Raw genomic sequence first — 27,995 nt, 5'->3', positions numbered from 1 at the left:
CTAAAGCTATTCAAAAGCAAAGGAACCAGCTAACATTGCAGGTGCTTTACTTGGGAGTTCAGAAACTTTAGAGGTAACCCGTTTTGATTTTAGTTCTCATCCCTCTCCCCTGCTCCTCCCAATGAGTTTGTTTGAGGGCAAGTCATCATATATGGACTGAACATACGGACTATTTTGTCAGTTCAATTTGAATGTGCTTTACTTTTGTTGTTCAGTCGTTTCAGTCACATCCAACTCTTTGTGACCTCTTGGCAAAGAATCTTCTCCAGCTCATTTTACAGATGAGGAAATAGAGGCAAAGAGGGTTAAATGTAATTTAATGCTAATTTCCCAAGCAGGCCAGTAATACTCAGAGGAATGTATTCAAAAAACCATAAGGGAAAGGGCAGGCAGGGAGAAAGATACTTAAATGATATTTTAATCTAAAATAGGTCAAGATTAAACTAGAGTACAAGATGGTCATGCCTTTGATCTTGCCAATCACCTACAAATGTACTCCCCTCCATGATCAGAAATTCTGGAATCCTCTTGTCCAACCATCATCTGCTAGTTTTCCTCTTCTCCCTCTGCCTTCCCTTATATTACCCTACTTTTCATCTTCCCCTTGACCTTCAATCCCTTGATTCCTCAGTTCTCTCCCAGGCCATCTCCCTGAGCTAGTCTTCTCCCCATTTTAACCCCATGGTGAAATCTACACCATCCATCTCTTTTGAACTCTTAGGCCCCTTATATCACTGATTATGCTCAGACAACCTCAGCCTAGGATCACTCCCACCATTCGCTGCCTTTATTCCTATGAACAATGGTGAAATGAAGATGGAGAAAATCATTGAACCATTCTGACTGGGTCCACTACAAATTTGTTACACAGTCTCAACTGGGCCCTCACTGATGCTTAGCAATCCTCCTCTATTTCCCTTATGAAGTCACTCTCCCATTCCCCAGAGTCATCCTTCCAAATCTTTTCATCCTTCTTCAAACCTCCCATGGCTCCCCCCTTCTCCCCTCTCTCATCTGAGAACCTTGCCTCATGTTTTACAGAAAAAAAAGTGGAAGCCATTCACCCTAAAGTCCCTCCTTCTCCTCTCATCCAAGTGCCTTCTGCCACTCTCTCTTACCTCAACTCTCTCACATGAAGTGGCCTTGCTCCTTTACCAAGGCTAACCCCTCTGCTTATTGGTCATTTCATCCCATCCCATCTCCTCCGTCAGACTGCTTCCTCCATCATCCCCACTTCTTTCACCTATTTTCAATCTTCCCCTCTCTCCTGGCACATTTAACACGGCCTAAGAATATACCCATGTCTCTCCTATCCTGAAAACCTGACTTAATTCTTTCATCACTACTATGGTCTTACACCTCCTCTGCCCTTTGTATCTAGACTCAAAAAAGGCTGTCTATGATAAATGCCTCCACTTCATCCCCTCACACTCTTTTCTGAAACCCTTAGAATCCGGTGTCTGACATTATTGCACTGAAAGTGCTCTCTCCAAAATGACTAATGATCTCTTAGCTGCCAAATCAAACGGTCTTTTCTTGATCTTCATTTGCTCTGTAGCCACTGACCCTGCTGATTCCCCTCTCCTTGGTTCAGGGTCCCCCTTCTCTCCTAGTTCTTCTTGCTCCTTTCTCTCCTTTGCTGGACCTTCTCCAGATCATGCCCTTTAACCATGGGTGTCCCTCGGGATTCTGTTCTGGACCCTCTTTTCTTCCTCTGCACACCTTCATTTGGTGATCTCATCCATTCCGATGGCCTTAGATCTCTATGCGGAAGATTCTCAAATCTATCTATGCTGCCCCCGTCTCACTTTGCCAACTGCCTTTCTGATGTCTCAAGGCGGATGTTCAGTAGACATTTTAAATTCAACATGCCCAAAGCCAATCTCATTATCTTTCTCCGTAACGCCGCCCCCCATATTACTGTACAGGGTAACACCGTGCCCAGTCCCTCCCGCTCACCAGCTAGCACTCATCAAGGATGCCTCTGTCTCCGCCTCCCACATCCACGCTGTGACCAAGCCCTGCTGATTTCGCCTTTGTAGCATCTCTTGAATCTGCCCACATCACCTCCCATCTGGACCGCTGCAGTAGTCTAGTGCTGGTGGGCCTGCCTGCCTCAAGTCTCTCCCCACTCCAGCCACTCCAGTGATTTTTCTAAACTGTAGATGTGCTCACACCTCCATTCAATACTCCACCAGAATCCAATATAAGATATCCTGTTTGGCATTTGGAGCCCTTTCTAGCCTGGTCTCCCCGTACCTTTGCAGGGTTCTTACACCTTGCTACCTGCTGTGTTCTCTTTGGGCTGGGGACACAGGGCTTCTTGATTATTCCTGTCTCTCAACTCACAGCATCTTCTTTGGCTCTCTCTCATGCCTGGATTACTCTCCCCTCTGAACCCTGGCTTCCTTTAAGTCTCAACTAAAATCCTACCTTCTATGGGAGTCTTCCCCAACTCCTCTTAACTCTTTCCTATTCAGCCTGTATAGAACAAGCATTGTATAGATTATTTGTTTGCATGCTATCTCCTATTGGATTGTGGGCTCTTTGGGGGCAGGTGCTGTCTTTTGCCTTTCTCTGTCCCTAGTGCCTGGCACACAGTAGGAGCTCAGTAAACGTCAGCTGAATAAATGAAGGGGTAACTAATGGCTCAAATTCATTCCCATAAATTATCCTGAAGAATCTTGCCAAGATCACAGTCACTAACAATGACCTTCCATCCTATCAGGAGGCAGCAAAGTACAGCAGAACGAGCTGGGTCTTAAGAGTTAGGACCTCGCTAAACAGCTGTGTGACCTTGGTCAAGTCGTTTAACTTTGGCCAGCCTCAGTTTCCTCATCCTTAGGATGGGGCCAGTAATATGTAACTAGAGTGAGTTATGTTTATGTGGTACTTCAGATTTGAATCCTGTTTGTACTCATTAGGCCTTCTAATCCTACAATGACCTTCTAGGTTAGTAGGGCTGGTAGCATTCTCTCCACTTTACAAATAAACTGAGGCTGGGAGGAGCCCCCTGCCTAGCCAGTAACAGAATGAGGAAGCTAAAGCCCAGGACATATTTGTACCCCCATCACACAGCCTCTAATGGGGCATCATGGTGCCTGAAGTCCAGCGGTGGGCGCCAGTGCGCCTGGGCACAGAACAGGGTCCCGGGAGGGCCCAGTTCTGATCCTGACACAAGGCGTATGCTATGCCTGGCCCTCTCGTGGCTCCCGCATGGAAATCCTGGTGTCTCCCTTCACATTTTATAGCTGCTTAAATCCACACCTGGACTTTGTAAAATGAACAGCACCTACACCAGTCAGCAGTATTAAGCTGGCTCCTGTTTGAAATAGGATTTTCCGCCACTTCAGTTATGGCTATCCACTGGGAGTGGGCTATCCATTGCCCAGCATATAAAGACACGGGGACACCCTGGCAAATCGTGGGTCAATAATGTGAACTGGCCAGAGTCGCTGGTCAAGTGCCAAAAAGATACCCACACTGCTGTGGTCACTTGTATACAGCCCATGATGGCTGCCAAATATCATGAGCATTTGGCCAAATGTATAAAAGCTGGAGAAGTCCATTTTTCACTTAAAACTGAACACAAGGACATTTTTATTTACATTAAATTACAATATGCTAGAAACATGTGTAAGTCTCCTTCCTACCCCCAACCCCCCCCCAAAAAAGGACCACCCCTCCCTGCTCTCCCCCAGCCAGGCAACTAACTGCTGCCACTGGGTGACCCTCAGTCCTCTTCTTTCTCGATGTAGGTTTTGGCACCAACACGAGCCATCTGCCTGGCCAGGTACCGGTCTCTTGCTGACATGACAGTCTCTTTGTTGCTGCGCTTTGCAAACTTGCTCAGTGTCTCAGGAGGCTTCTCCTCTCCTCCCTCCTCTGGCCGGCGCTTTGACTCCTGTGATCCTTTGGGGCTGGGGGCCCTCTCTGAGGCTCCCCCACTGCTGGAGCCTTCCTCCCCACACAGCCTGTCCTGTGCTCCAGAATCAGAGTGGCTTTCCTCCCTCTCTTGAGCCTGCTCCAAAGGTCTGGTGCTTGGCTCCCTCTCTCTGCACTTCTCCTGCCCATCTCTCTTCCCCTCCATATGGCCTTTGCCCCTGTCCTTGGTCTCCCCCCTCTCCTCATCATGCAGCTCTTCACTGTTTCTTGGTCTAACCCTTTCTCGTCCCCTGGAGGGCTGCTTCTCCCTCTCCTCCTCCTGCCTGTGCTCTCGGTCCATCCTTCTCTCTCTTCTCTCTCTATCTTCCTGTTCTCGCCTCTTGTAGATGTGGTCTTTATTGCTGTCCTCCCTGGACCTGTGCTGATCTGGTTTTTCTTTATGGTGACCACTTTCAGGACGTCTGTCTGGCTCTCTGACGTGGCTCTTATGGCTACGGTCCTGATGCTGGTCACCTCTCTCCCTCATCACTGTCCTGGAGCCCTTGGTATGGCTCCGGCTCTGGTGGCCTCTGTCCTCCCCCGAGGAGCTGGAGTGGGCTTGACTCCTTTCACTCTGGTGGCCGCTCTCATTCCTGTGGATCCATTGACTCTTGTCTTCAGTTCTGTCATCATCTTCACTGCTGTCCGCATCAAGGTCACTGTCTGCATCAGGGTTTCCATCTTCTTTCACTCTGGTTTTGGTTATAGCTCTATTGACTGGGACTCTGTGGTCTGGATTTAATTCATCAGAATAACCCCGTGGCTTCTCCTCCTTTATCCTAGAACTTTAGAAAAATGGATAGTTGTAAAATCACACTGTCAGCTACAGAAGAAATGAAAGGTTCACACAATTTTTCTCAATCTTGGAATCATTCCCCTAAAGAACTCCTTAGACTTCCTTTCTCTACAAATGTGAGTGAGAGGGGCTGAAAGCCATCTCATGGGTTAACATCTGCAAGGCAACAGCACCCACTTTTCTGACCTGTCAACTCTTATTAAAGCTAAAGGAGGAGGAATGATCCTTCTACGTATGGGCTGCTATACACAGATCGTCTAGTCCTCAGTTTTTTTGTAAGGCACTGAAATAAAAAGACTAATCTGGAAAGTCTGGGGTTCTAGTTATAATTTCATGAGCTTCACAGAAGAAATTTCGGGGCATGGGTCTCCATCAGATTTGGGGGGGAAGAAGGTTGTTAAATAGAATTAAGTCTGAAAAATGGAATTTCATATCAGTAGCAAAAAAAAAAAAATCACCTGAAAACAAGTTTTTTGCAACAATGAGGCAAGATCCCATATCCTGGTCATTATACTGTATCCCTTGCTAAGTTCACCGTGCTTGTGGGTACAGTGACACCAACTTCCTGACCAAGAGCTCAGTATTTATTAGAACAAAGCAGGAAATGTATGGTGCAAGTTATGTACTGATATTACAATTGAACTAAGCTAAAATAATTTAAATGTTTTACATTTTCACAGCTGATAAGTGTGGTGGATTCATTTACTTTCCCGCAAGTTCATTTTTACTAATCACACTGATACAGTAACAGCTTGTGGTTCTCCAGGAATTGCTGGCAGAGAAGCTGCATGAAAGACTTGCTGATAGTTTGGAATACTATTATAATGTTCGGAGAAGTTGTATTACATAAATGGGTGTGGGAGTGCTCAATTGGCCTCAGATCTATTTCTGGATGAAACTCATAGGAAAGTCAGAATGTAGTACAAATCCCAGTCAGGATTTGACTTTCTAAACACTTTTTAAAAATCACACTTTTCCTGCAATCAGACATTACGGTCTGGGGAAAAAGGCACAAGCGAAATCAACTCTGCTTCCCAGCCTTCATTTAGACACTGGTCTTCCAAATCATGCTGCCTATCGGGAGAACAAGTTGGTTTGAAAAGAATTTAATGACAAATTCTCTCTTTTGACTGTATCTAAACAATTAGGAGTATCATCATCTATTGTTCATATACATGCCCCTACAGCTGGGTTTGCTACTGTACAATGATCACATTCTTGATCACAAAGAGAATGTTTCCCCATTATAGACCTTTTGAAAACAAAATCTGAAAACACTGATCTGGGACTCATAGCATTAATATGACACCTTCCCCTTCATATTAAAAACAGAAGTGTTTCTGGTTGCTTTCTAAGGCCAGCAGTTGTGAAAAGATAGCATGGCTAACTGGAAAGAAGGGTAGGGTTAGGAGAACAAGGGCAAATCCACCTCACACACTTCCTGTCTGTGGAACCCCAGGCCAGACACAATCTCTGAGAGCTCTGGTTTCCTCAATGGTAAAACAGAAATAATGATAATAATCCTCATTACCCTCCTCATGGAGTGTTAGAAGACAACACTTTACAATCTTAAAGTGTGACTGACAGAGACATGTTGTTGTTGTCATCATCACCACCACCACCACCACCACCACCACCACCACCACCACCACCACCATCTTCAAAAGGAGCCATTGTCTTCCCAGGCTCCTCCATACAAGCACAAAAATGTTCACTCAGAAGCTCAGTCACACATTCATTAAATTATCATTTCCTGCCTGCTTCCATTCGTAGAGATGCCAAACCTTAGGCCCTGGCAATGAGTTCATCTAAATGACTCTCTGGCCTGTCTGAGGCTCCAGCTGCCAAGTGAGACTGACCCTAGTGAATACAGGACTAGGTAAGGCCCTTCTCAGGCTTGATTCGAAGTGAAGAGAAGGTGCAGATGCCTGGCCTGGGCTACGCCTGAGCATGTGTGCTATGAGTCTCAGGAGGACCCTCCCAGCTAGAGGACCGAGATGACTTTCTTTGTCCTTCAAAGGAGTCCCATGAGGTAGCCATTAAAAACAGTCCACAGCATCTCCTCAGAAACTGTGAGGATTCACTGCCTACCTAACTTCCCGAAGGCTGCATTCAGGCACTTCTTCTTCTCCAACTGCTTGATTTAAAAGATGCCTATAAAATCCACTGAGGTCTTTCTGCTTGGTTACATCCAGACGAGCTAGGCAGAAACCAAAAATACATGATCAATGGCATAACAATGACTGACATAAAGAAAGAGCTCAAGAGTCTATAAAGGTATTAGCATTCCCATTTTATAGAGAAGGAAATTGAGACTTGAGAAACTAATAAACAGCCAACAAGGGGCTAAGTGGAGACAGACGGAGAAAAGAGACAAGATGGGGCAGCGGAAAGGACACTGGGCGTGAAGTAAAGATATGGAGGTTTGCATATTACATGTACCTTTGTAGCTAAGTCAACTATTTAGTTTTTTCAACTCTAAAATGGGAGAAAATGTGAATACTTGCATCCTACTTTAAGGGGCTTTTGTGAGAAAAGCACTTTTTGGGGGGGTACAACATCCAGATCTCTGTGTCTATGTCTGTAAGACCTGCTGAACACTACTGATGTGAACTCTGGTTTCTGTCAGAGAGAAAGAGAAAGATTCAAGTAGCACATGGAGAGATAAATTCTTCCAGATGCTTCTTTCTTCTGGGTTGAATTAGCTTATTCAGCAAATCATGTGCTGACTTACTATATGAATTGGGACATAAGAAATGAAGGATAGGGTAGATATGAAGAGAATTCAATGAAATGACACAGAGGAAGCAAGCAGAACCAAGTGAACAAAAAACGTAACAACTTGATCACCACAATAATACAGGGAAGAGAAACAACTTGGAAAGATCTCAGAATTTTGACCGAAGGGGCCAATCATGACTCTGAAAGACAATGATGAAATACACCTCCCATCTCTTTGCAGAGTCAACAGACTAGAGGTATAAAACCAGATGGGCCAACGTGTTGATTGGTTTGACTTGACAAGACATTTGTTCTCAGGGAAGACTTCTATTTGGGGAGAGGAGGGAAGGGAGGTTGGTGAAGAGTGATGAAGAGAAAAAAGAGCACCACTAAAGCTTGTAAAAAGGATGGAGCATGGATGGAAGGGATGAGCACCAAAAGGACACAAATGGAGCCATGTAGTACTATTTTGTTAAGCATGTATGTGTGTGGGTGCACAGGTGTGGGTATATATTTTAAAAACTTCAGAGAAATTCATGCAGCCCACTTCCCTGCTCTTCATGTTCTAAAGTTCTAAAGTTTTTGTGAGTGTTAAATTCCTAATAAAAAAAGAACATTTTAAGTTGTATGTTGCATGATATTGTGAGAGCAAATTTGCTGACTATTCAATTCAGCAACAAAGGGCAGCCCTCTCTGGTTTCCTCCTCCCTCCATTTCCTCACAGCTGGGCCTGGCCCATGAAGCTCACCTTCCAGGGCAGCAGCTCTCCTCTCTCTTTCAGCTTCCTCAGCTCTCTCCTGAAGCTTCTTTTTATATGCAGATGTCACAAATGCCTCTTTATCATCAAATTCTCCCTTTTCCATTTCTCTTTCTTTCTGGATTTTCTTTTCCATTCTTTTCTCTTGCTCCTTTTTTCTTATCTCAACTGCTTTTAGCAGGCTGTGGATATACTTAGGCTGAAAGAAAAATATGTCATGGATAGCTTAAAGGAGTGTTAAAGACCCTTCTAATTAACAACTAAAGTTAAAGTTGTTCTAAAGAACAACTGCCAATATATTTATATAGTGCCTACTATATGCTAGGCACTGTGCTAAAAGCTTTACAACTCTTCTTTTACTGGATTTCCCATAACAACCCTAGGAGGCAGGTGTTATTATTCTCATTTTATAGATGAGGAAACTGAGGCAAACAGGGTCCAGTAACTTGTCCAAGGTCACATAGTTAAGAAGTGTCTGAAGTTGGATTTGAACTTGAGCAGAAAGTTTTAAAATTTAGGCTGGAACTAGAACTATATTCAAAGAAAAGCTAAACCTAGAAAGTGATGATATAAAACTATTGCTATTTCCTCCATATTTTTTGTGTTGTCTTCATCTCTGGATTCTTCTCCTCCTACCAAATATGCTATTTAGTGGAGACATCTTTGTTTTTTAAAATCCTTGCTAAGTACTGGTTCCAAGGCAGAAGGGTAGTAAGGGTTAAGCAATAGGGGTTAAGTGACTTGCCCAGAGTTGCATACCCATAAGTGTCTAAGGCCAATTTTGAACCCAGAATCTCTATCTTCAGGACTGGCTCTCTAGGCACTGAGCCACTTAGCTGCCCTGGAGATATTTTTAATAGCCTTTTTCTACACTCCTTTACTATTGGGCACCAAAAGTACAGAAAAATATAGCCACAAAAAGAAATAAACATTTTTATACAGGGTCTTTAAAATTTTTTTAAATTTCTTTTTATAATAGAAAATCAAGCAGAATCTATCTAAAATTAATTTTATGACATATGTAAAACCCAGTGGAATTATTTGTTGGCTTGGGGGTGGGGGAAGGGAAGGAGAGGGAAAGAACATGAATCATGCAACCATGGAAAAATACCCTAAATTAAATAAATGTCTTCAATTAAGTAAAAAAGATAAAATTAATTTTAAATTCTGTAATTCTCTTCCCCCTGTAAAAGTGAAAATTGGGAAAAAGCCATCTAGAAGTGTATATATTTCTATGGACATGGGAAATGTATCAAAACTACATTTCCCGTGGTCCAGCTGTTTCCGTTTCCGGGTCTTTGGGGCATGGGGAGGTCTACGTCGACGCAGAGAGGGTTTTAAATCTCCTGGGTTAGGAGGGAGTGGTCTTTTTTTGCCGGTAGGGGCTTGGCTAGCAGACTGGAGACAGTAATGGAGGCGGCAGTTTTGAATGCTTACAAGCGCGTGGTCTAATAATTTTATCTATCAGCATGGCTTTAATTAAAATACTAATTTATATATTTATACAAGCCTTTATCATTTTTCATATTAATACCCCCCCCCTTTATGGTTTGTTGTTATGGTGTTATAGAACCTAGCATCTATGAGAATGGCAGATAAAGCCTTCTTTTTTAAAAAATGGGCATAGCCAAGCTCTGGAAAATTTAAAGAGGATTAATGTAAATTTTCTAAATGGATTATCTGGGAGATAGGCGGGGTGATTACTTCTAAGACTTTACAGCAAATATCAGTATTTTCATAATTTATTAGAAATGAGTGGTTACTCTCAGAACCTCCAGCTTGCTGGGCAGCCTTAAGTTACTTAAGCTCAGAAAAAAAGAAAAAAAAAAGAAGTATCTAGAATTAGAAGACTTTAAGTATGTTAAAATCCTTAGAAGTTGTTTTTTAGTTTATTCTTAGCATTAAGATTCTGATGCCTTTGCTCTAGGCATCCCAAATTATGATAAACCATTTACTTTGTATGTCCATGAACAGAGAGGGGTTGCTTCAGGTGTTCTGACTCAACTTTTGGGACCTGCTCAACGCCCAGTAGCCTATTATTTGGCCCAGTTGGACCCAGTAGCTTCAGGAGCACCACCATGTCTTAGAGGAGTAGCAGCAATGGCTCTATTAGTGACTCAATCTGCCGACCTAGTATTAGGATGCCCTCTGACCATAATGTGCCCACATGAGGTCAAGGCATTGTTATTGAGACATAGGACACAGGCATTTACAGATCAGAGAATTACAAAATATGAAATAACCCTCTTGAACAATGAAAATATCACAATAAGCGCTGTGAAGTTCTTAATCTTGCAACCTTGCTCCCTGATTTGCCAACTTCTGGAGAACCTTTACATGATTGTACCTCTTTAGTGTCCATTGCTGATAAACCTCGCAGTGATTTACTGGACACCCCTTTGGACAACCCCGAATTAATATTATTTACAGATGGTTCATCCTTTATGAGGGATGGCATGCGCTATACAGGAACTGCAGTAGTTACTGAATTTGCCACTCTGTGGTCAACTTCCTTACCCTCAAATGTAAATGCACAAGGAGCAGAACTCACAGCTTTAAAACATGCCTATATTATAGCAAAGGATAAGAGGGCCACAATTTACACCAACTCCCATTATGCATTCAGCATATGTCATGCTGTTGGCATGCTATGGCTTCAAAGGGGATTCCTGACATCAGCTGGAAAATGTATTGCTAATGGAAATCTTATTACGGAACTTCTTTCTGCCCTCCAGCTCCCTGAAACCACAGTTGTTGTTCATCGCTCAGCACAGACATGTGGTACTGACCCTGTCTCCAGGGGAAATGACCAAGAAGATGCCACAGCAAAGCTAGTGGCCTTGGAAGGACCTGAACTCATTTTGGCACTGACAATCATTGATGATTTGGATCTATCCCTTTCCTATACAGACAAGGAAGTGGGAAAATGGAAAAAGAAATTTAAAGCCAAGCAAATTAATGGAGTATGGGTATCATATGACAAACCCCTGCTCCCTAGAAGTTTCTACACCCAAATTTGTGAATCCATTCATAAACATGGTCATTTTGGCACTCAGGGCATTGTGGACTCTGTTAGAAGAGTATGGATAGCACCTGGAATAACTACAATTGCCTCCAAAGTATGTACAGCTTGCCCTACATGTCAGGCCTTTTCGTGGCAAAGTCTTTGGTGGATGTCCTCTTGCTTACACACCATTTGAGCACTTACAAATTGATTTTTATCTCTATGCTGAAAGCTGGACAGTATAAATTTTGCCTGTTCATAGTTGATCAGCTGACTAGGTGGCCTGAAGCCTTTCCTACTGCTCAGGCCACAGTGGCTTTTGTTGCCAAAATCCTCCTAAAAAAATTATTCCTTGTTTTGGACTGCCAGCATGGATTGATTCAGATAGAGGAACCCATTTTACGGATTCAGTCTTATCACAAATTTATTCATTTTGGGGGATAACTCCTAAATTTCATACACCTTATCATCCCCAGAATTCCAGCCAAGTTGAACAGATGAATAAAGAACTTAAAACTATGATTGGCAAATTATGCATGGAGACTCATTTAAAATGGCCCGAAATTCTACCTCTGGCTCTATTTTATCTCAGAAGCAGGCCCAGAGGTGATTTGCACATCTCACCATTTGAGATGCTATTTGGACCTCCACCTAGTCAGGCTCAACCATTTACCCCTGCCTATACTTCATTGTTAGTAGGAGACACAATCATTGCCACGTATATCAAAGAATTACAAACCAAATTGCGAGAACTCCACAATTCTGGAGCTGCTGGGCAGGCCCCATAGACTTCCCGATCTAAACCCAGGTGATAGTGTGTACGTAAAGAACTTCAAACTAACTTGGTCAACTGAACTTGCTTATGATGGACCATTCCAGGTCCTAATGACTACACCAATGGCTATTAAAATTGGGGAGAAGGACTCATGGATTCATTGTAGCCATGTAAAACGAGTGTCTTCTGTTGATACTGAATAATTGACCTGTATTGAAATTGACCATTGATTGTATTTGTGACTTGCTACATCTGTACTTTATGTTTTTTTCCGTTTTGTTAATTGTTGTTGTTTCACCATATTTGAACATATATTACCTCTATTGAATTGACTTGATTTGAATTTGAATTGTTATGCATTTTGTCCTTTTTGTGAAACTTTTGTATTTTCTTCATTGTATTATTGCTTTTATACATCCATTGTTTTACCTTATTTGCACTCACACTGTGGATCATGGCTAAGCTAAGAGGAAATGCATCTAAATTCTCGAGTAAGAACCTTTATATTCTAGCCCTCCTTAAGCGACATGAATTGCACCACACATATGCATATATTTTTTTTCTCTTTATCACTAACTATAGGAGACATATATTTTTTGAAATTTTAGCATTTTTTTATAATTGCATGTGCAATTTGATTTTTCTTAAGCACATGTCATCTATCTAAATTGAAAGAGTTTTTGATTATTAGATTAGTGTAGGTTTAGTATATTGATTAGTTCTAACTATAACTGCCTACTCAAAAAGCCTTAGACTACTGAAACTGCCATTGGCACTTTGCTATTATGGGACTTTGAATGTATGCCTGATTCTACAAAATGGGATCAACAAAGGAGCAGAGATATCAATATAGTGCCAAAGAAGCACATACCTAACTTGCATGATGCCAAAAGAGCACACAGGTTAAAAAGAGAAACCAATCCTGCTAGGATTCCTAAGACTTCTATGCCAATAAAAAGGACTTGAACCTAGTGTGAGAATCAAGGTTGCGACACTTAACATACGTTAAGACGTAGGACTCTTCGAACCACACTCCTTGTGAAAATTTATGTCAAGTACCTAACAATTGGCTGTTCTGGCTCCTTATTATATCCCTGAGAAGAAACGATGAAAGAAGAAAAGAAAAAACGACATAATATCAGACCAATAAATACAAATCTAGTCCTTTTTCCTAATCTTCTTACTATGGTTGTTGACTGTGGTCCTGGCTGCTAAGTGGGTAAGTGCATGATATTGGACAGGATTACTTTAATTGGACATTATTCAAAGACCTAGTGTGATTTTTTTTTCTTATTTAGAACTTTTTTCATATAAATTTAGAATTGGATGTTTAGAATTTTTCACCCAATAGCTATTTGATTTTTTTGTGCTAAATTTTCTAATTAATTTGAATGGCAGTGATTCATATGCCTCATGCCTCAGCCATGTTTTCCCTGTGCAATTTCATTCTTTCTATCCTCCTCAGGGGGAAATGTGTTTTTATTTCATATGGAGAATTAAGGTTGTTTTAGAAAATAAGTTTACTGCTTCCTGGAATCCAAATGGAGATGCCCGTGGAGGCAACATGGAGAATGCATGCTGATCCAGGAGCCTAAGAGAGCAACCAGATGTGCAAAATTTTTGAACTTTGGGGTTTTTTTTTAATTCATTTGTTTTGTTAAATTCATCTGGTTTTGTTTGAATGAATTTGTTTTATATATATATATAAAATGTTGAGAAAAAAGGGGACTGCCCCCTGAATATTTTTGTAAAAGAAGTGCCATTTGATTTCTTTATATTGTAAAAATTGTTACCTTTCTCCCCTTGTATTGATGTATATACCCTTTATTTATTGTAATTGTTAATTTATTTATGTTTGTTATGATTCATTGGGGAGATTGGTCTCCCAAAGTATCACAAGGGGGAACGTGTCATTTGAAATTGTTATAAGCCCTGGAAGACTACAACTCCCAGGACTCTTTCTGCTACAACTTCCCCTGACACCTCCCACTTCTTTTGTGGGAGGTGTCTGAGAAAGTATAAAAGGGAAAGTTTGGCACCTTTTCTCTCTTGACCTTGGAAGCTCTGTCCACTACCCTGGAGCTCGCTCTATCCCGACCTCTCACTAGCTCTCTCTTGGCACCTTTTCTCCTTTGTTCCTACCTCCTAGTTTTCCCTAGACCTTCCCTTTCCTAATCTAAATAAAGCCTAGCTATTCAAACCCTAAAGTTGCTCTCAGATCTTTTATTTGAAATTTGAGCCCCTGACAGGCTCTGGTCAATTTCCTCCAGGCTGGGGACCACTAACTTCCTTTCCCTTCCTCTACCTTTCTCTCTCCTTTCTCCTATCCATTCTACCTTCCTCCCTTCACTTCCCCCACACAAATAACTTTATTAATTCTGAGTATGATTGCAAAGATCATGTCAACCAAAGCATAGAGAAATACCTTAAACCTAGAAGAAATATTAAACATTCAGAAGTGGGACACAGAAAGATCTATATTTTTAAACACAAACCTTTCTGTCTTTTACTAAAAGCAATTTAGGATTACTTTCTTCCTTCTTCCGCTGCATTTCATCATAAATACTGTCATATTCATACACAGTGGCATCTTCTGCGAGGGCCTTTTGGATTTCAAGTTTGGTCTGTTAATTAAAGGAAAAAGATGTAAAAAAAAAAAATCAACTCCAAGGAAAACATCAATTTTATTTCTTATTTTGTCTAAAACATTTTACCAAACTCTAAAGGGTGTTCTAGCCAAGGGCTTCGTTACCTAATGGTTACCCTCCTTTACTGGTCATGTGGGGAGAATGAATTAGTCTCACAAGTTCAAAGATCTATGGCTAGGGGAGGACTGTGGAGCAATTCTTGTCTAGCTTCACCTTTTACAGTTGAAGAACTACACCACTGGTTCTTCCCCAGATCATACAGAGAGTGTCAGAAGTAGGATTTGATCCCATGACCCAATACATTTTTCATTACTCCTCCACATATAGTATCACTGGATTTAAAGCTGAAAAGGACCTTAGAAATATGAATTAGTAGTTAGTTCAATCCCCTCCTCTTATAAATCTCTAAAATCAATCAAAATATTGTCTGATACCTAGTGGATTCAATAAAAGGTGGGAAAAGGTCAATGAATACATGGAAAGTATGGCTTGGGAGAAAAAATAAAAGAGGCCAAAGACTTGTAGATTATATAGAAGCTTCATGCTTCTACATCATACTTCCTAAAAAAAAAAAAAATTAGTAGGTTCTAAACAAGTCAAGCATAGAACATTAGAAAGAATGAAATTTTCTCTATTATAAAAGGTAACAAAAGAGATGGGAGTTTACCCTTGTAATAGTTAAAATTAAGAGGCTGATAGTAGCTTTATAACTTTATCAAATCAAAGTAGTAGTAGAAAGAGGGAAAGGTAAAGGGGAAAGGTAGAGAGTTAACTAGCTTATTGATCTGTTGGCCACCATGATGGATTAAAGCTCACCACCTACAAGAGTTCATTCAGCCTCCGCACTCCATCCAGAAAGACCCTTCCTTCCTGCTGGGTCTCCCCTTATAAGCAGTTTTTTCCACCCACTAGCTCTCCCACTTCACATCTTAGGAACCAACCATAGTTTCTCAATTTTCCTGGACAGCCGGAGGGGGGGGAGGGGGGAGGACAATACCTGTGGAATCAGCTTCCTGTCTCATTGGTTCCTTGATTCTCTTAACTTCCTTTCTCTAAAGGGCTTGTCTATACCTGGATTTACTTAGTGGTAGCTGGCCTCTAGGTCATTGAGAAATGGCATCAACAGTGACACAATGGAGAGAGAAATTCCCTTCCAACAATCTTGAGTCAGTATTCTATGCATAGTCAGACTATCAACTCATCAGAGCTAAGATCAGAATGTATAATAAACTACAGCTAGTTGAAAGAAAAAATAAGCCATACAATGAAGAAGATTTAACCTTGAATTAAACAAGTTATTAAAAATTTTAAATGAAGAAGGGACAACAAGAATGACATTGACACCAATTATAATAATTTTATCCAGAAGTCAAATTACTTTAAATCAACTGCTACAAGAACAAAATAACCCAGAAACTGCCTTAGCAGACATTTGACTTACAGGCCAAAAAAAGATATCTGCAAACCTATAAATAAGCCTAAAATACCAGGTTAGAAGTCTTACAAATAAGGATGGTCAATTATGAATGCTATCATCTCATAAAATGGAAATGAGGAAGGTAAAACTGGTCTAAAGAAAGACTAGCAAGATATTCACCTAAGCAAAATTATTCTGAGAATATTCAAGGAGGAGAATGGAAAAACGTCTACCAAAAAAAAAATTGGAAAAGATTTGCAAAAGTTTTCACAATAGTTTTCTTCATCAAGGAGAGTAAAGCCAACATACTTGGATCTTAGTATCACAGACCCGGAGGTGCTTACAGAGGAAACAGAAACATTACTAAAAAGAATGAAGAAGGAAAAAACAAACAGGTGGATTGAATCAAGCCTATACACCTACTGAAGGAGATAAAGCTGTGAACAGCAGTGAAGGATCAATTTACAAGATATTTAAAGGAGAAGATAACAAAATCATGGAGAAAAACAAAATTAAAAAACTGTATTGGTTCTGATAAGTACTGAGCTTATGTGGGTCACCTGTATAGAAATACCCTTAATGAGAGTAGTACCAGGAAACAAGCATGTTTTGACAAATATTCAACAATGGAACACCTTTATCAGCTCATGATGACTAAAGATGTCACTGTAGTTATTTTATTCATTAGAAAAAAAGCATTACACTTGGTGTTTTTTATACAAGATGTCTCCCATCTATATATCAAGTTCATCTAAGGTTTCCTGGAAGACTTAACAGAAATAACCCTGTTCAAATGGCCCTCTATAAAAACTATTGAGGGCAGGCATAAAACGGAGATATATGCTCACCAGAAATATCTGCAGATACAGGGCAGAGACTGGATTGAAAAAGGATTCCCTTTGGATAATGAGTCCTCCAGAGGCTCCTCTTTGTAGAAGACATTAATGTTGATTGCAACAGAACCTCCTAGAATAGATCTATTATCAATCTAGGGAATTTGGTCTAACCATCCATGCAGAAAAGGCCAAATATAGAGCTTGTACAACAGTATGTATATTTGGGGCAGACAATATAGATGGACAATGAGTTGGACCTAGAGTTAAAGGTGAGCAGGGTGGGCTAAATTGCTTTTTATTGATCCTAAGCTTCTCATAATTGGAAAGGGCTATTTTCTCAAAAGAAACATTTTATAGGTATTGCCATAGAGCAGCAAAACCTGGAATAGTACTGCCTCTGCAGAACTAAAGATGATCACCATACAAAGGGTAATGGAAAGAGTAATTTGCAACTTAACCAACAAGGAATTACAAAGAATAGGAGCAAAGGATGTCATCTAAGAACTTTATGTCAGAAAGTTGGATTTTTTTGTTTTTGTTGGATTCAGATCCAATCTAAATGAGCAATTAATAAATTGCTTGGAATCAGAGATTTACAGCTAGGAGGGGCTCAGAGTAAAATGTAATGGGAAAAGGATAGAGATAAGGATAAGATTTAAGAGAAGTGGAAGGTTGTCTTTAAGGCACATGCTAGGAACTCTAGAGAAAGGATTTTAGCAGGCAAGGGGCAGAGGAGGAACAGTTTGGAAGGGACAACTGTTAAAGTGAGTGACTTCTGATGGTAGTGAAGGAACTTTTTCTGTCCTGAAGGGAGGGGGAAGGCTGGCTTGCCAGAGCTTGGCTACCTCAGTTTGTCTGTGGAGAAGGAAAAACTCTAACATCATCTTGGGAGGTTATCTATTTGACTGGAGAACATCTAGCAAAGGATCTGACCTGTTGGGTTTTTATCAACTTTCTAGGTTTTGTCTAAAATCTTGTCAGATTGGCTTTGAGGTCTTTATCTCAAGGTTCAGACCCACTGGGGTTGGACTTAAGTCATTTTGAGAGCAATCATAGTGGGTTTTGGAGACAGCTTTTGAACTCAACCAAACCAACTACTGAGGGTCATGGATGGGCAGCTTAGCCAGCTCTTTTTGGGGAACACCTAGGTAGAAATAGAAAGTTGGTACGTGTTATAGGTAATTTATAGGGCAGGATAGAAATTTAAGTAGAATAGAAAGCTGACAGCTGAAAGCAAGTCTTGGACTCTATGCATGGACCCCGGTGGCTGGGTGGGTAGGCCGATCAACCTGCTTAAGTTACCTGTATCCTGTTCCACAAATTATCACATCCTCAACTTCTGGATAGAGCTATACTGTACACTGATTATTTATCATCAAGGAAGAATACCATGAATCCTCAACACACCTGGTCAGGAACAAAGGTGCCTGGCCTGGCCTGAGTGCCACAGAGAGGGGAACCTCTCCAGCAGACAATCTCAACCTAATCAATCTGTGATTGCCAATCTGATCATCAGCAGACTAGTGTAGTTTCCCAACACCTCCTTCCTTCAATCCCCGATCCTTCCCCTGAGTTTGTTACAATTAAATCCTAAAAGTTTACCTAGCTGAATAGTGTTATTATTCTAAAGTTCACTACCATATTCTTTGGATCTAAGTGGAAAGGATAACTCAAACAAGATCAAATCACAGTCATAGGCATTACCCATCAAGTTAAACCCAGGAAAAGGGTTCAGAGAAGCTGTGTGATCCAATTTACAGCTTCTCACTTGATCACTTAGTCCTGGGCACTGTTAAGGGAGGTGTGTGTGTATTAAGCTGAGCTTCATATATTTTCTGGGACTGGTGTTCACTACCACAACTTGGTGTCCATCCAAGCTTCCCCCCTCACTCAGCTTAGGTCCATTTCTCTATCAGTAACACCATACCACCCATAACTCTCTACAGTAATAGGTGAGAATCTCATAGTATGGGCAAGCATGAATGGGCTGCAAGCTGTATCATTATCAGAGTTCCCAAATTGATGAAAATACAGCTTCATTTGAGTATGAGTAAATCAATTTAAATGTTATCCCCCAAAAGAAAATTAAATATATTTTGATTTTTATGATTTCCTGAATTTATAGATAATATTTTAAAATAGGATCACGGTAGTTTCTAAGAGGCAGGTTTTAGAGTAAAAAAAAAATGGAATTTAGTGTTATTAGGCAAGTCACCCCCCCCCCCTATCTTTGGAGAACAAGGGTGCATACCAGATAGGGGATTAAATTTAGAGTCCAAAAGAACTGATTACCAAACCTGCCTCAGACACTTACTAGCTATGTTACCCTGGACAAGTCACTTTGACTTTCTCAACTTTGGTGTCCTCATCTATAAAATGAGGATAATAATGCCATTTACCTCTCAGGGCAGTTGTGAGGATCAAGTGAGATAACATGTGTCATCTTGAAATTTAGAAAACCCTAAGTTTAGTTAGTGTGAGATCTAAAGACCCCAAGTTGATCTAGTCACAAGGGAATTCCACCCAGGTTCTCTAGTTTCAGACTAACAATAGACCTTAAAGTACCTTAGGTGGAGCTAGCAGACTCAGTCAGATGTTAAGTACCTTCTTGGTCCTGGTAGTTTCTCTTCTGGATCAGAGTCCTCCACCCAGGTGGCTCAGCACTGGGAGGGATCTTACCTTTTTGCATCCATTTTAAAGCAATCAGCCACTCCCTGAAAATCCCTAAAGAACTCATTTCTTTGTAATCATGATAAATTGAAACAATCATACTCTCCTGTACTCAGTTCCCCAAGAGGCATATAAGTTCCCCAAGCTCCATGGTTCATTGGAGCTATTATCTAGGATGGCCATTTCTCCCAGGGATTCTGTCTCCAGAGTCCCAGGATGCTGACCCTGTAAAAGTCTTGGTGCTGGGCTCTGAGTAAAGGGTTGAATATTAGACCTATTCCCCTCCTAATTAAAGAGTTGGCATTTGAGTTTCTGACTACTTTAGTAGTTCTGTTTTTTCCCCAAGTTAACACAAGTAAAATGCTGTACAAATCTTAAAAGGGCTATGTATTAACTAATGCTATAATTACTGTGGTCTCTAGGTCTCAGATTTTATATGTGTGAAATGATTACAGTCATTTCAACTCTGATTCTATAAAAGGTATCAGAAAAGAGAAAAATACATTTGAATAAGTAATCAATTAGGACTGAAATTATGTAGATTAATGTGGAAAAAAATACTGGTCTAAAATCTAATCTTAAGCACTCATAAAGAGTATACATTTGTTTGTAAATTTAAAATTATGCACCTGCATTTAACAACTAAAAAGAAATTCAACTAAGTATACTGTGAAAACACAGCTCTAGTTTTATTACAAACCACCAAGACAGGATTTCCTAATGTTTATAATAAATCAAACTGACTTAATATGCCATTTTTCAGTAAATATAGTGACATATCCACCTTCTAACAAGATTCTAACATAACTTATAACGTTATCTTGGGACAATTTATAATTCAGTACCCTGTGGCTGAAAGCAAAATTTCAGCACTTTATGGACCTCTATGTCTTTGCTTATGTTATTTCTCCTGCCCTGAATGTTTTTCCTGTTTCTCTTCTGTCTAAATTCCATCTATATTTCAAGGCCCAGATCTCTCTTTTCTTCTTCCTTTTCTCTTCTCTTTCTCCCTCTCCCTCAGAGAAACACACATCTGAAGGCTTCTGACTCTTAGAAACTCTATTACAAATTTATTATTTGATTGTCTTATTATGTTTAATGTATGCTTAGCTAATTCCTCAATAAAAATAAAATGCACACAAAGATCCTTATCTCATCAATTTCTATCAACCCTCCACAGTGCTTACTGCAACCCATTCATGCAAACCGTGTCCATCTCCTCCCACAAGTGTGTTTGGGAAGGAAGGGAAGAGTGGATGGAGAGGCATCTATCCAATGTGCTTGGGGCCTTCCTTACCTTCTCCCAACATCACAAGTACCAATGGAACGCAAGCTCTTATCACATGGCCAGCCTGGTCTTCACTGCTGTATCTTCCTAATGGTATCTTTTATTCTGATTCTCTGAAACTTCCCATTTGTTTCATGGGCACAGTGTGCTTACACTTACCATGTACCTAATTCATTGACCTCTGCACTGTATTCATTTGTAGTTCTTGGAGGCTTGGAGTGTCATGACTCCTTATCATACAGCATCAGTGTAGAACACTGGCTTTTAAAAGATAGGCCTTTGAATCTGGGAGAAGTCTGGGCTCACTGAAGGATCTTTGCAATTCCTGAAAGCAATCTAGGCAATTGTCCTTATGTTCTGTGATGATGGAAGTCACTCCCTAAGTTTATCCTACCCTAACCCCACATTTTGTTTGCATACAGAGCAGGACATAGGGGCACGGAAGATAAAAGGTATAGGGCGGAGATCTCTCTCTCTCTCTCTCTGGTTGGCACTTGAGGCTTTGTGGGCTAAGTGGCTTAGTGGGCTTGGGATTTTGGCTTAGGTATTTTTCAGGATAGGTGAGATTTTTCTGTCCCCTTCCTTCATTTCCCTTTTTCATATATCTCTATTTTTATTAAAATTATATTATTAAGAGCCACTAACGGACTCCTGACTTGAGGGTTGATTTTATAATGGCGACCACAATATTTTTATTAATATTACATTTTTTTTTAAATTTTAAACCCTTAACTTCTGTGTATTGACTTATAGGTGGAAGATTGGTAAGGGTAGGCAATGGGGGTCAAGTGACTTGCTCAGGGTCACACAGCTGGGAAGTGTCTGAGGCCGGATTTGAACCTAGGACCTCCTGTCTCTAGGCCTGGCTCTCAATCCACTGAGCTACCCAGCTGCCCCTAACATAACATTTAATAAATTTTAATGTATTCCATTTGGTAAACCACAAAGGTTTAACGACTACCCTCAATCTTCTCCATTTTTTATTCTCCTTAAGTCAATTCGTTAGTAGCTAATTCTGGAGCTCAGTCTTTACTCCTCTCTAAGTTGGTAGAGCAGTTTTTGAAATAACAAAAGGTCAGATTAGCTTCACAGCCACAGCCATTGGTCTCATACTAAAGCTTTAGAAGCCCCAGAACAGTGGCAGAGAAAACAGTCTAAGGAAAGCTGCGCAAGGGCAGCAGGCTTTCTCACTGCCCCAAGTTTAGCAAAGGAAAGTCACTGGGAGCCTCGCAATACATAGCTGCTCTCCCTCACACATCGCCACCTTCCATGCCTGCCTCCCACTGCTTTTTCCACAGCTGCCTCCCAACCACTGCTGATTGCCCGAGGATTTGAGAGCCTGTTTGGAAGGACTTGTGCAGAGGGTGAGATCTAAATTCCCCTTCCCCTTAAATTGTAAACAGCTAAATAGCCATTGCTTGCTGGGGCTTCCCAAACTGGGTATTATTTTTTTTTTTAACAGCAATTAGCCTCCACAAAGTTTTTACCTGGGGGAATACATTCACCCTCCTGACTCCTTGCCTAGGGGAAACCATCCTGCCCCCCATAGGTACTTTCTTACCCAGAGTCCTGGAGCACTGGAGAAAGCTGGTAGGTTCAGCTCTTAGCCCAGAGTCCTGGAGCACTGGAGAAAGCTGGTAGGTTCAGCTCAGTCTTTTTTGGTTATTGGAAAGAGTTAATTGTTGGGCTAAGATGACAAAGTTTAGCCTTATCTTACTCCTAGAAGTCTGCTCTTACTTTAAGGCCTTTCCTGAACCCCCACGTGACTCTAGCATTGGTTGAAGCGGGAGGTTGAACACTGAAAAAGAAAATCAGGGAAAGTAGCAATACAGTTAACTTAAACTGTTCCCTTAATCCTGAGAAATTTTCAAAGCATATTAAGGGCAAAAATATCAATAGTCCATAGCTTGTATTCTATACCCAAACCCCTTTTCCCCTCCTATACCAACTCCCTATCCACATGCTGGTGGAAACATGTGGCCCTCTGGCATTTGTAGAAAACCTTGAGAAGAGCTTGAGTAATCTCAAGATCCAGAAGGAAGATTTATCTCCCTGCACTGCCTCACCATCTAAGCCTACTCAGTCTCTGCCTTGCCCTAATTCATCCCTTCCTCTACCCCAACTATCTCTCCCCCTGCCCATACCACTCTATCCTGTCCCCTCACCTACTCCATTGCAATTCTATTGCAATAAGCAACAGAAATTGAACATAATCCAGTTAAAGGCCTATTCCCCTTAAGGGAAGTACTCACAATAAAAGTGGAGATTTAGTGACCATTAGACACCATGTACCTTTCACTCCACAAGATATTGAGAGATTCAAGGAAAATACTCCTTCCTTTGAAGATGATCCCATTGTGATTGTAAAAGAGTTAGAAAGTATTTACTGCACATATGATCCCATGCAGATAAGACGTGGAAAATTTGCTCAAAGCCTTTTTAACGAAAAGAGAAAAAAACAAAATTGTTTCTCTTGTTAATCAGGCCCAGGGAAGGAGAGCAATTCATTGGTCCCATGAGGACCCAAAATGGAATGTTAATAATGAACAAGATTACTTGAAATTATGCCAGGCTAGAGAAGTATTACTAAAAGCAATGAGAGCTTGTTCTGATAGGCCTGGTACATGGACAAAATTCAAAAATCTCAAGCAGAAAAATGAAGAAAATCCCTCCCAGTTTATGGATAGACTTATTGAGCTGGGAAGTAGATATAAAGACCTGGATCTTTCCAGAGAAAGGGATGTCATACAATTAAGAAGATAGTTTGTAAAAAACTGTTGTAAAGTGGTCAAAGACTAACTGCCCACACTGGGCTAATATGGATCTCGAAGAATTGGGAAGACTAGCAGTTTATGTCTTTAATGGCCATGAAAAGAAAGATGAAGACAATACTGACTTAGAGGGGGCATTAAGGAAAGAAATAAAAGTACTAATGGAAAAATTTTACAAAGGAAATGCAAATCAAGGAGTGACCATAGCCCCTTTGCAGAAATCCACAAATCAATTAATGTTTTACTTCTGTGGAAAAATAGGTCATGTAATGATGAACTGTAGGAAGTGGAATCAGGCAAATAGAAATAATAACAAATATAGAAATAATAATAATAGAAACACATTTAGAAATAATAATTCAAATGAGGCAAATGATAACTTACACCAAAATACCAAAAATGGGGCTCATCCACACTATACTTAAGGTGGAAGTCCCCCTCACATGGGGGACCCCCATAGACAAAACCAAAGGAATCTGGATGAATGATGGTATTTGGGAGGGGAAGGAACCTCAGAATGTCTGGAGGTGAATTTTAAACCTAATCAGATTCCATTAACTGTTTCAGTTTGTTCCCCTCCTTATTACTGAAGAAGTATTATATGGGTTACAAACTACAAAGAGTGACCTTTGAAAAATTTAATGAGCCAAAAATCTTAATTGATCTTAACAGGTTTTCAGAAGTGATTTTCACATTTCTAGGTGCACCACTACCTCTGACTGATCATTTGTCTACCTTTGATTTGAGTAGTAAGTAAATGGGTGACAAAGTGAAGTGCAATAGCACTATTGTATTCCCAACATCCACATTTATTGTATTCCCAACATCCACACTTATTGTATTCCTCACCTCCACATTTGCGATGGATGGAATATATAAATACATGCCTTTTATGGCATTTACAATCTCATCCCAGAGGAGGGAGGATTTCCCATGGAACCTAGTAGCTCCTGGATGGTTTTATATTTATAACTCTTTAGCTTATTAGGGTAGACCCTTCTACCAGGATGGCAATTTAGGTTCTTGGTGACATTCTACACCCAAAAGGTCTTCATCACCACTATAAGCAGAACCTATAGATTTCTCACTTCATGAACTACACCCAGGAAATAAAGTGTATAAAAACAACTTTCAGCACACTGGGGGAACTCGGCCTTTCAGGGATGGCCCATTCCATGTCCTGTTAACCACTCCAAAAGTTATTAGAATTGGAGAAAAGGACTCTTGGATTTAATGCTCACATATAAAATTAGCACCTTCTACAGACATGAATAACTGAATCCTGTAATGTTATTGTTCCCATGAGTGGACTGGAGATATAAGTCCATAGACAAGTTGAACACTATTATAACTGACACATTGTCATGGAATCAATATTAATACTTTTTTTATTTTGAAGAATAAGTTTAAAATATCCATTAGCCCTAATACCACTGCATATTTAGAAGGAATAACAAAATATTTAGAAGGAATAACAAAAGAGCCACTGTATAGTGCTAAGAAGCACAAGATCCAAGAAGGCCAACCAATCCTGGTGGGATTGATGAGAATCTGTGCCAAATCAGAGGACTTGTTTTGAAGTTTGAGGAAGCAGCTGTTTGACAACATCAGACATAGGATTTCCCTGTGCCAGATTCGGACAAAGTACCTCAGTTTGGCTGGCATTTTGTTTCCCCTCTCCCTAAGAGTGAAGGTAAAATCAGACAAAGAAATCATATTTCCCTTTTGCTTCAAAATCTAGTCTCTTTTCTTTCTTTATAGTATGACAATTTTCTGTAGTCCTGGTTACCAATGGGTAAGAGCTACATTGTTACGGTTGTCCTATAGACTTGCAGGACATAAATCACTTTAATTGGGTCTTGATTCAAGGAACTGTTATGGGCTTATTCTTGATTACTTGGAATTTTATATACATAGATTTTGAGAATTTTCCCCCCAAAATTTTGACAATTGATTCATATACCCCATAACTCAGGCATGTATCCTGGGATGATTCTGATTTTGGTCAATACCCTCTCCGCAGGGGGGGGATTATATTATTGTCATAAAATCAAGATTAAAAAAAAATTTTTTTTCTTGTTTGAGAGTAATTTGAGAAAAAGAAGATAGTTAACTCCCTGAATCAAGAAAGTGAACTGTTTGGAGAAGGCACCATGGGGAAGCCTGCAGAGGCTACCATATACTGCATTGAGAGATCCACAGTGAACTTTGGGATGTAGTGAATTGAACTGAAGGGGGTTGAACACATTTATTTTAATTGTAAACTTTTATGCTAAAGGGGACTGCCCCCTAATTGGCCTTTTGTCAATGCGCCTACCAATTATCAGTTTGGTTCTCTTTCTCTTTTATTTCTCTCATAGCTCTAGTTGTAATTTCCCACTGGGTAGCGCAATATTGTATGCACCTTTTGTAAGGGATTATAAGCTGGTTATTTGTAATGATTCATTGGGGAGACTAGGCATGTAGATCTGGGAGATTTCAACATGCTGGTCTCCCAACAGAATCACAGAGGAGATTGTGATGATAGAAGTCACTCCCTAAGTTTGTCCTACTCTGCACCCCATATTTTGCTTGTGTACAGAGCAGGACGTAGGGGCATGAAGGATAAAAGGTGTGGGGAAGAGCCCTCTCCCTCTCCCTCTCCTTCTTCCTCTCCCTCTTTCTCTCTCTCTCTCTGTTGGCGCTCAAGGCTTTGTGGGCTAAATGGCTTAGTGGGCTTGGGATTTTGGCTTAGGTATTTTTCAGGATAGGTGAGATTTTTCTGTCCCCTTCCTTCATTTCCCTTTTTCATATATCTCCATTTTTATTAAAATTACATTGTTAAGAGCTACTAATGAACTCCTGACTTTAGAGTTGATTTTATAATGACAACCACACTATTTTTATTAATATTACATTTAAAATTTTTATTTTCATTTATTACAGTTCATTTCCAGGACTGACTTGCAATCCATGTGTGGCTCTTTAATACATTGATGAACAAGTTCCTTCTTTTTTTCCTTTTTTTAAAATCCTTTCTTTTGGTCTCAGAATCAATACTATGCATTAGTTCCAAAGCAGAAGAGGTTATGGGCTAGGTAATGGGAGTTAAGTGACTGTTGCTCAGTGTAACCTAGCTAGGAAGTGTCTAAGACGAAATTTGAACCCAGGACCTCCTCTTTCTAGGCCTGGATCTCAGTCTACTGAGCCACCTAATTGTCCTATGATGATTAAAAGTTCTATGAGTTACCTATTTAATTGCAAGTCATAATATGGGAAATGGGCATTCTCTATCATTTGTTTTTTTCAGTATGGGCAGTCAGGCCAAATTCTTTTGAATAGAAACTGATCTTTTCCAATGCAGTGGTCTGAAACTTGAAGCCTTCCGGATAGATGCATATGCAGGGCTTCACTACCAATAGAGAATCTCTTTTCTAAATTAAAAAAATTTTTTAGTCTTTTTTTTTTTTTTTTAAGCCTTAACTTCTGTGTATTGGCTCATAGGTGGAAGAGTGATAAGGGTGGGCAATGGGAGTCAAGTGACTTGCCCAGGGTCACACATCTGGGAAGTGTCTGAGGCCGGATTTGAACGAACCTAGGACCTTCCGTCTCTAGGCCTGACTCTCAATCCACTGAGCTACCCAGCTGCCCCCCAAATTTTTTTTAAATTATGAATGCAACCCAAATTTTTCAACATATGAGGAAGAAAAGTGTACATGAAACTATGAACTATTGCTTCTAGTTTTAAAAAATCTATACTAAATTGAACATGATACTGTCATATAACCATGGTAATGAGAAGTTGAATATATGCCTCTAAAAATTCAAGTTGTATGTAATAGAGATTCATAGTTTCATATACAATCCTCTTTTTATTTTCTCTGTATATGGAATCATTTATGCTTAAGTTCATAATAAAAAAGAAAAAAATTTAAGTTTAACAGGACAATTTAGTAACAAAACTGTCCTGCTTGTCTGGATTACTCTCTGAATACCTCTCTATTTTTAAAATATCATATTAATGATCTTTTATTTCTCTTTCTAAAAAAAACATGATTATCTACTATAACTTTTTACCCCAAATAGGAACTTCTCCCTTGTAGCAAATGAATCTAGTCAAGCCAAACAAATTTATACATTGTGTCTGAAAACACTTTTCATTCTGCATCCCTAGTCCATCATATCTCTGTCAAGAGGTCAGGAGAATGTATCATCATCAATTTTCTAAAGTTACATCTGGTCAATGCATTGATCAGAGTTCTAAAGTCTTTCAAAATGTCTTTTCATTGCATTATCGTAATGGTTGTATAAATTGTAATCCTTACATCACTCTACCAATGGTGGATACAAATCCATCCATCCATCCATCCATCCATCCATCCATCCATCCATCCATCCATCCTTCTTTC

At 40.2% G+C, this 27,995-nt stretch overlaps 1 protein-coding gene across 1 annotated transcript in view; it reads right to left on the bottom strand.

Moving 5' to 3' along the window:
- Nucleotides 1-3,684: 3,684 nt before the first annotated feature.
- Nucleotides 3,685-27,995, bottom strand: part of NSRP1 (nuclear speckle splicing regulatory protein 1) — an 89,538-nt gene continuing 65,227 nt past the window's right edge. Inside the window, exons 4-7 of the mRNA XM_044672896.1 lie at nucleotides 14,473-14,601; nucleotides 8,190-8,397; nucleotides 6,812-6,920; nucleotides 3,685-4,709 (exon numbers count right to left, since the gene is read on the bottom strand). Of these exons, the coding sequence (XP_044528831.1) occupies nucleotides 3,734-4,709; nucleotides 6,812-6,920; nucleotides 8,190-8,397; nucleotides 14,473-14,601 (1,422 nt within the window). The 3' untranslated portion in view covers nucleotides 3,685-3,733. The remainder of the gene's footprint in view (nucleotides 4,710-6,811; nucleotides 6,921-8,189; nucleotides 8,398-14,472; nucleotides 14,602-27,995) is intronic.

This window comes from Gracilinanus agilis, chromosome 4, assembly GCF_016433145.1.
Source record: "Gracilinanus agilis isolate LMUSP501 chromosome 4, AgileGrace, whole genome shotgun sequence".
NCBI classification, from domain to species: domain Eukaryota; kingdom Metazoa; phylum Chordata; class Mammalia; order Didelphimorphia; family Didelphidae; genus Gracilinanus; species Gracilinanus agilis.
This window is presented reverse-complemented; position numbering and strand designations above follow the sequence as displayed.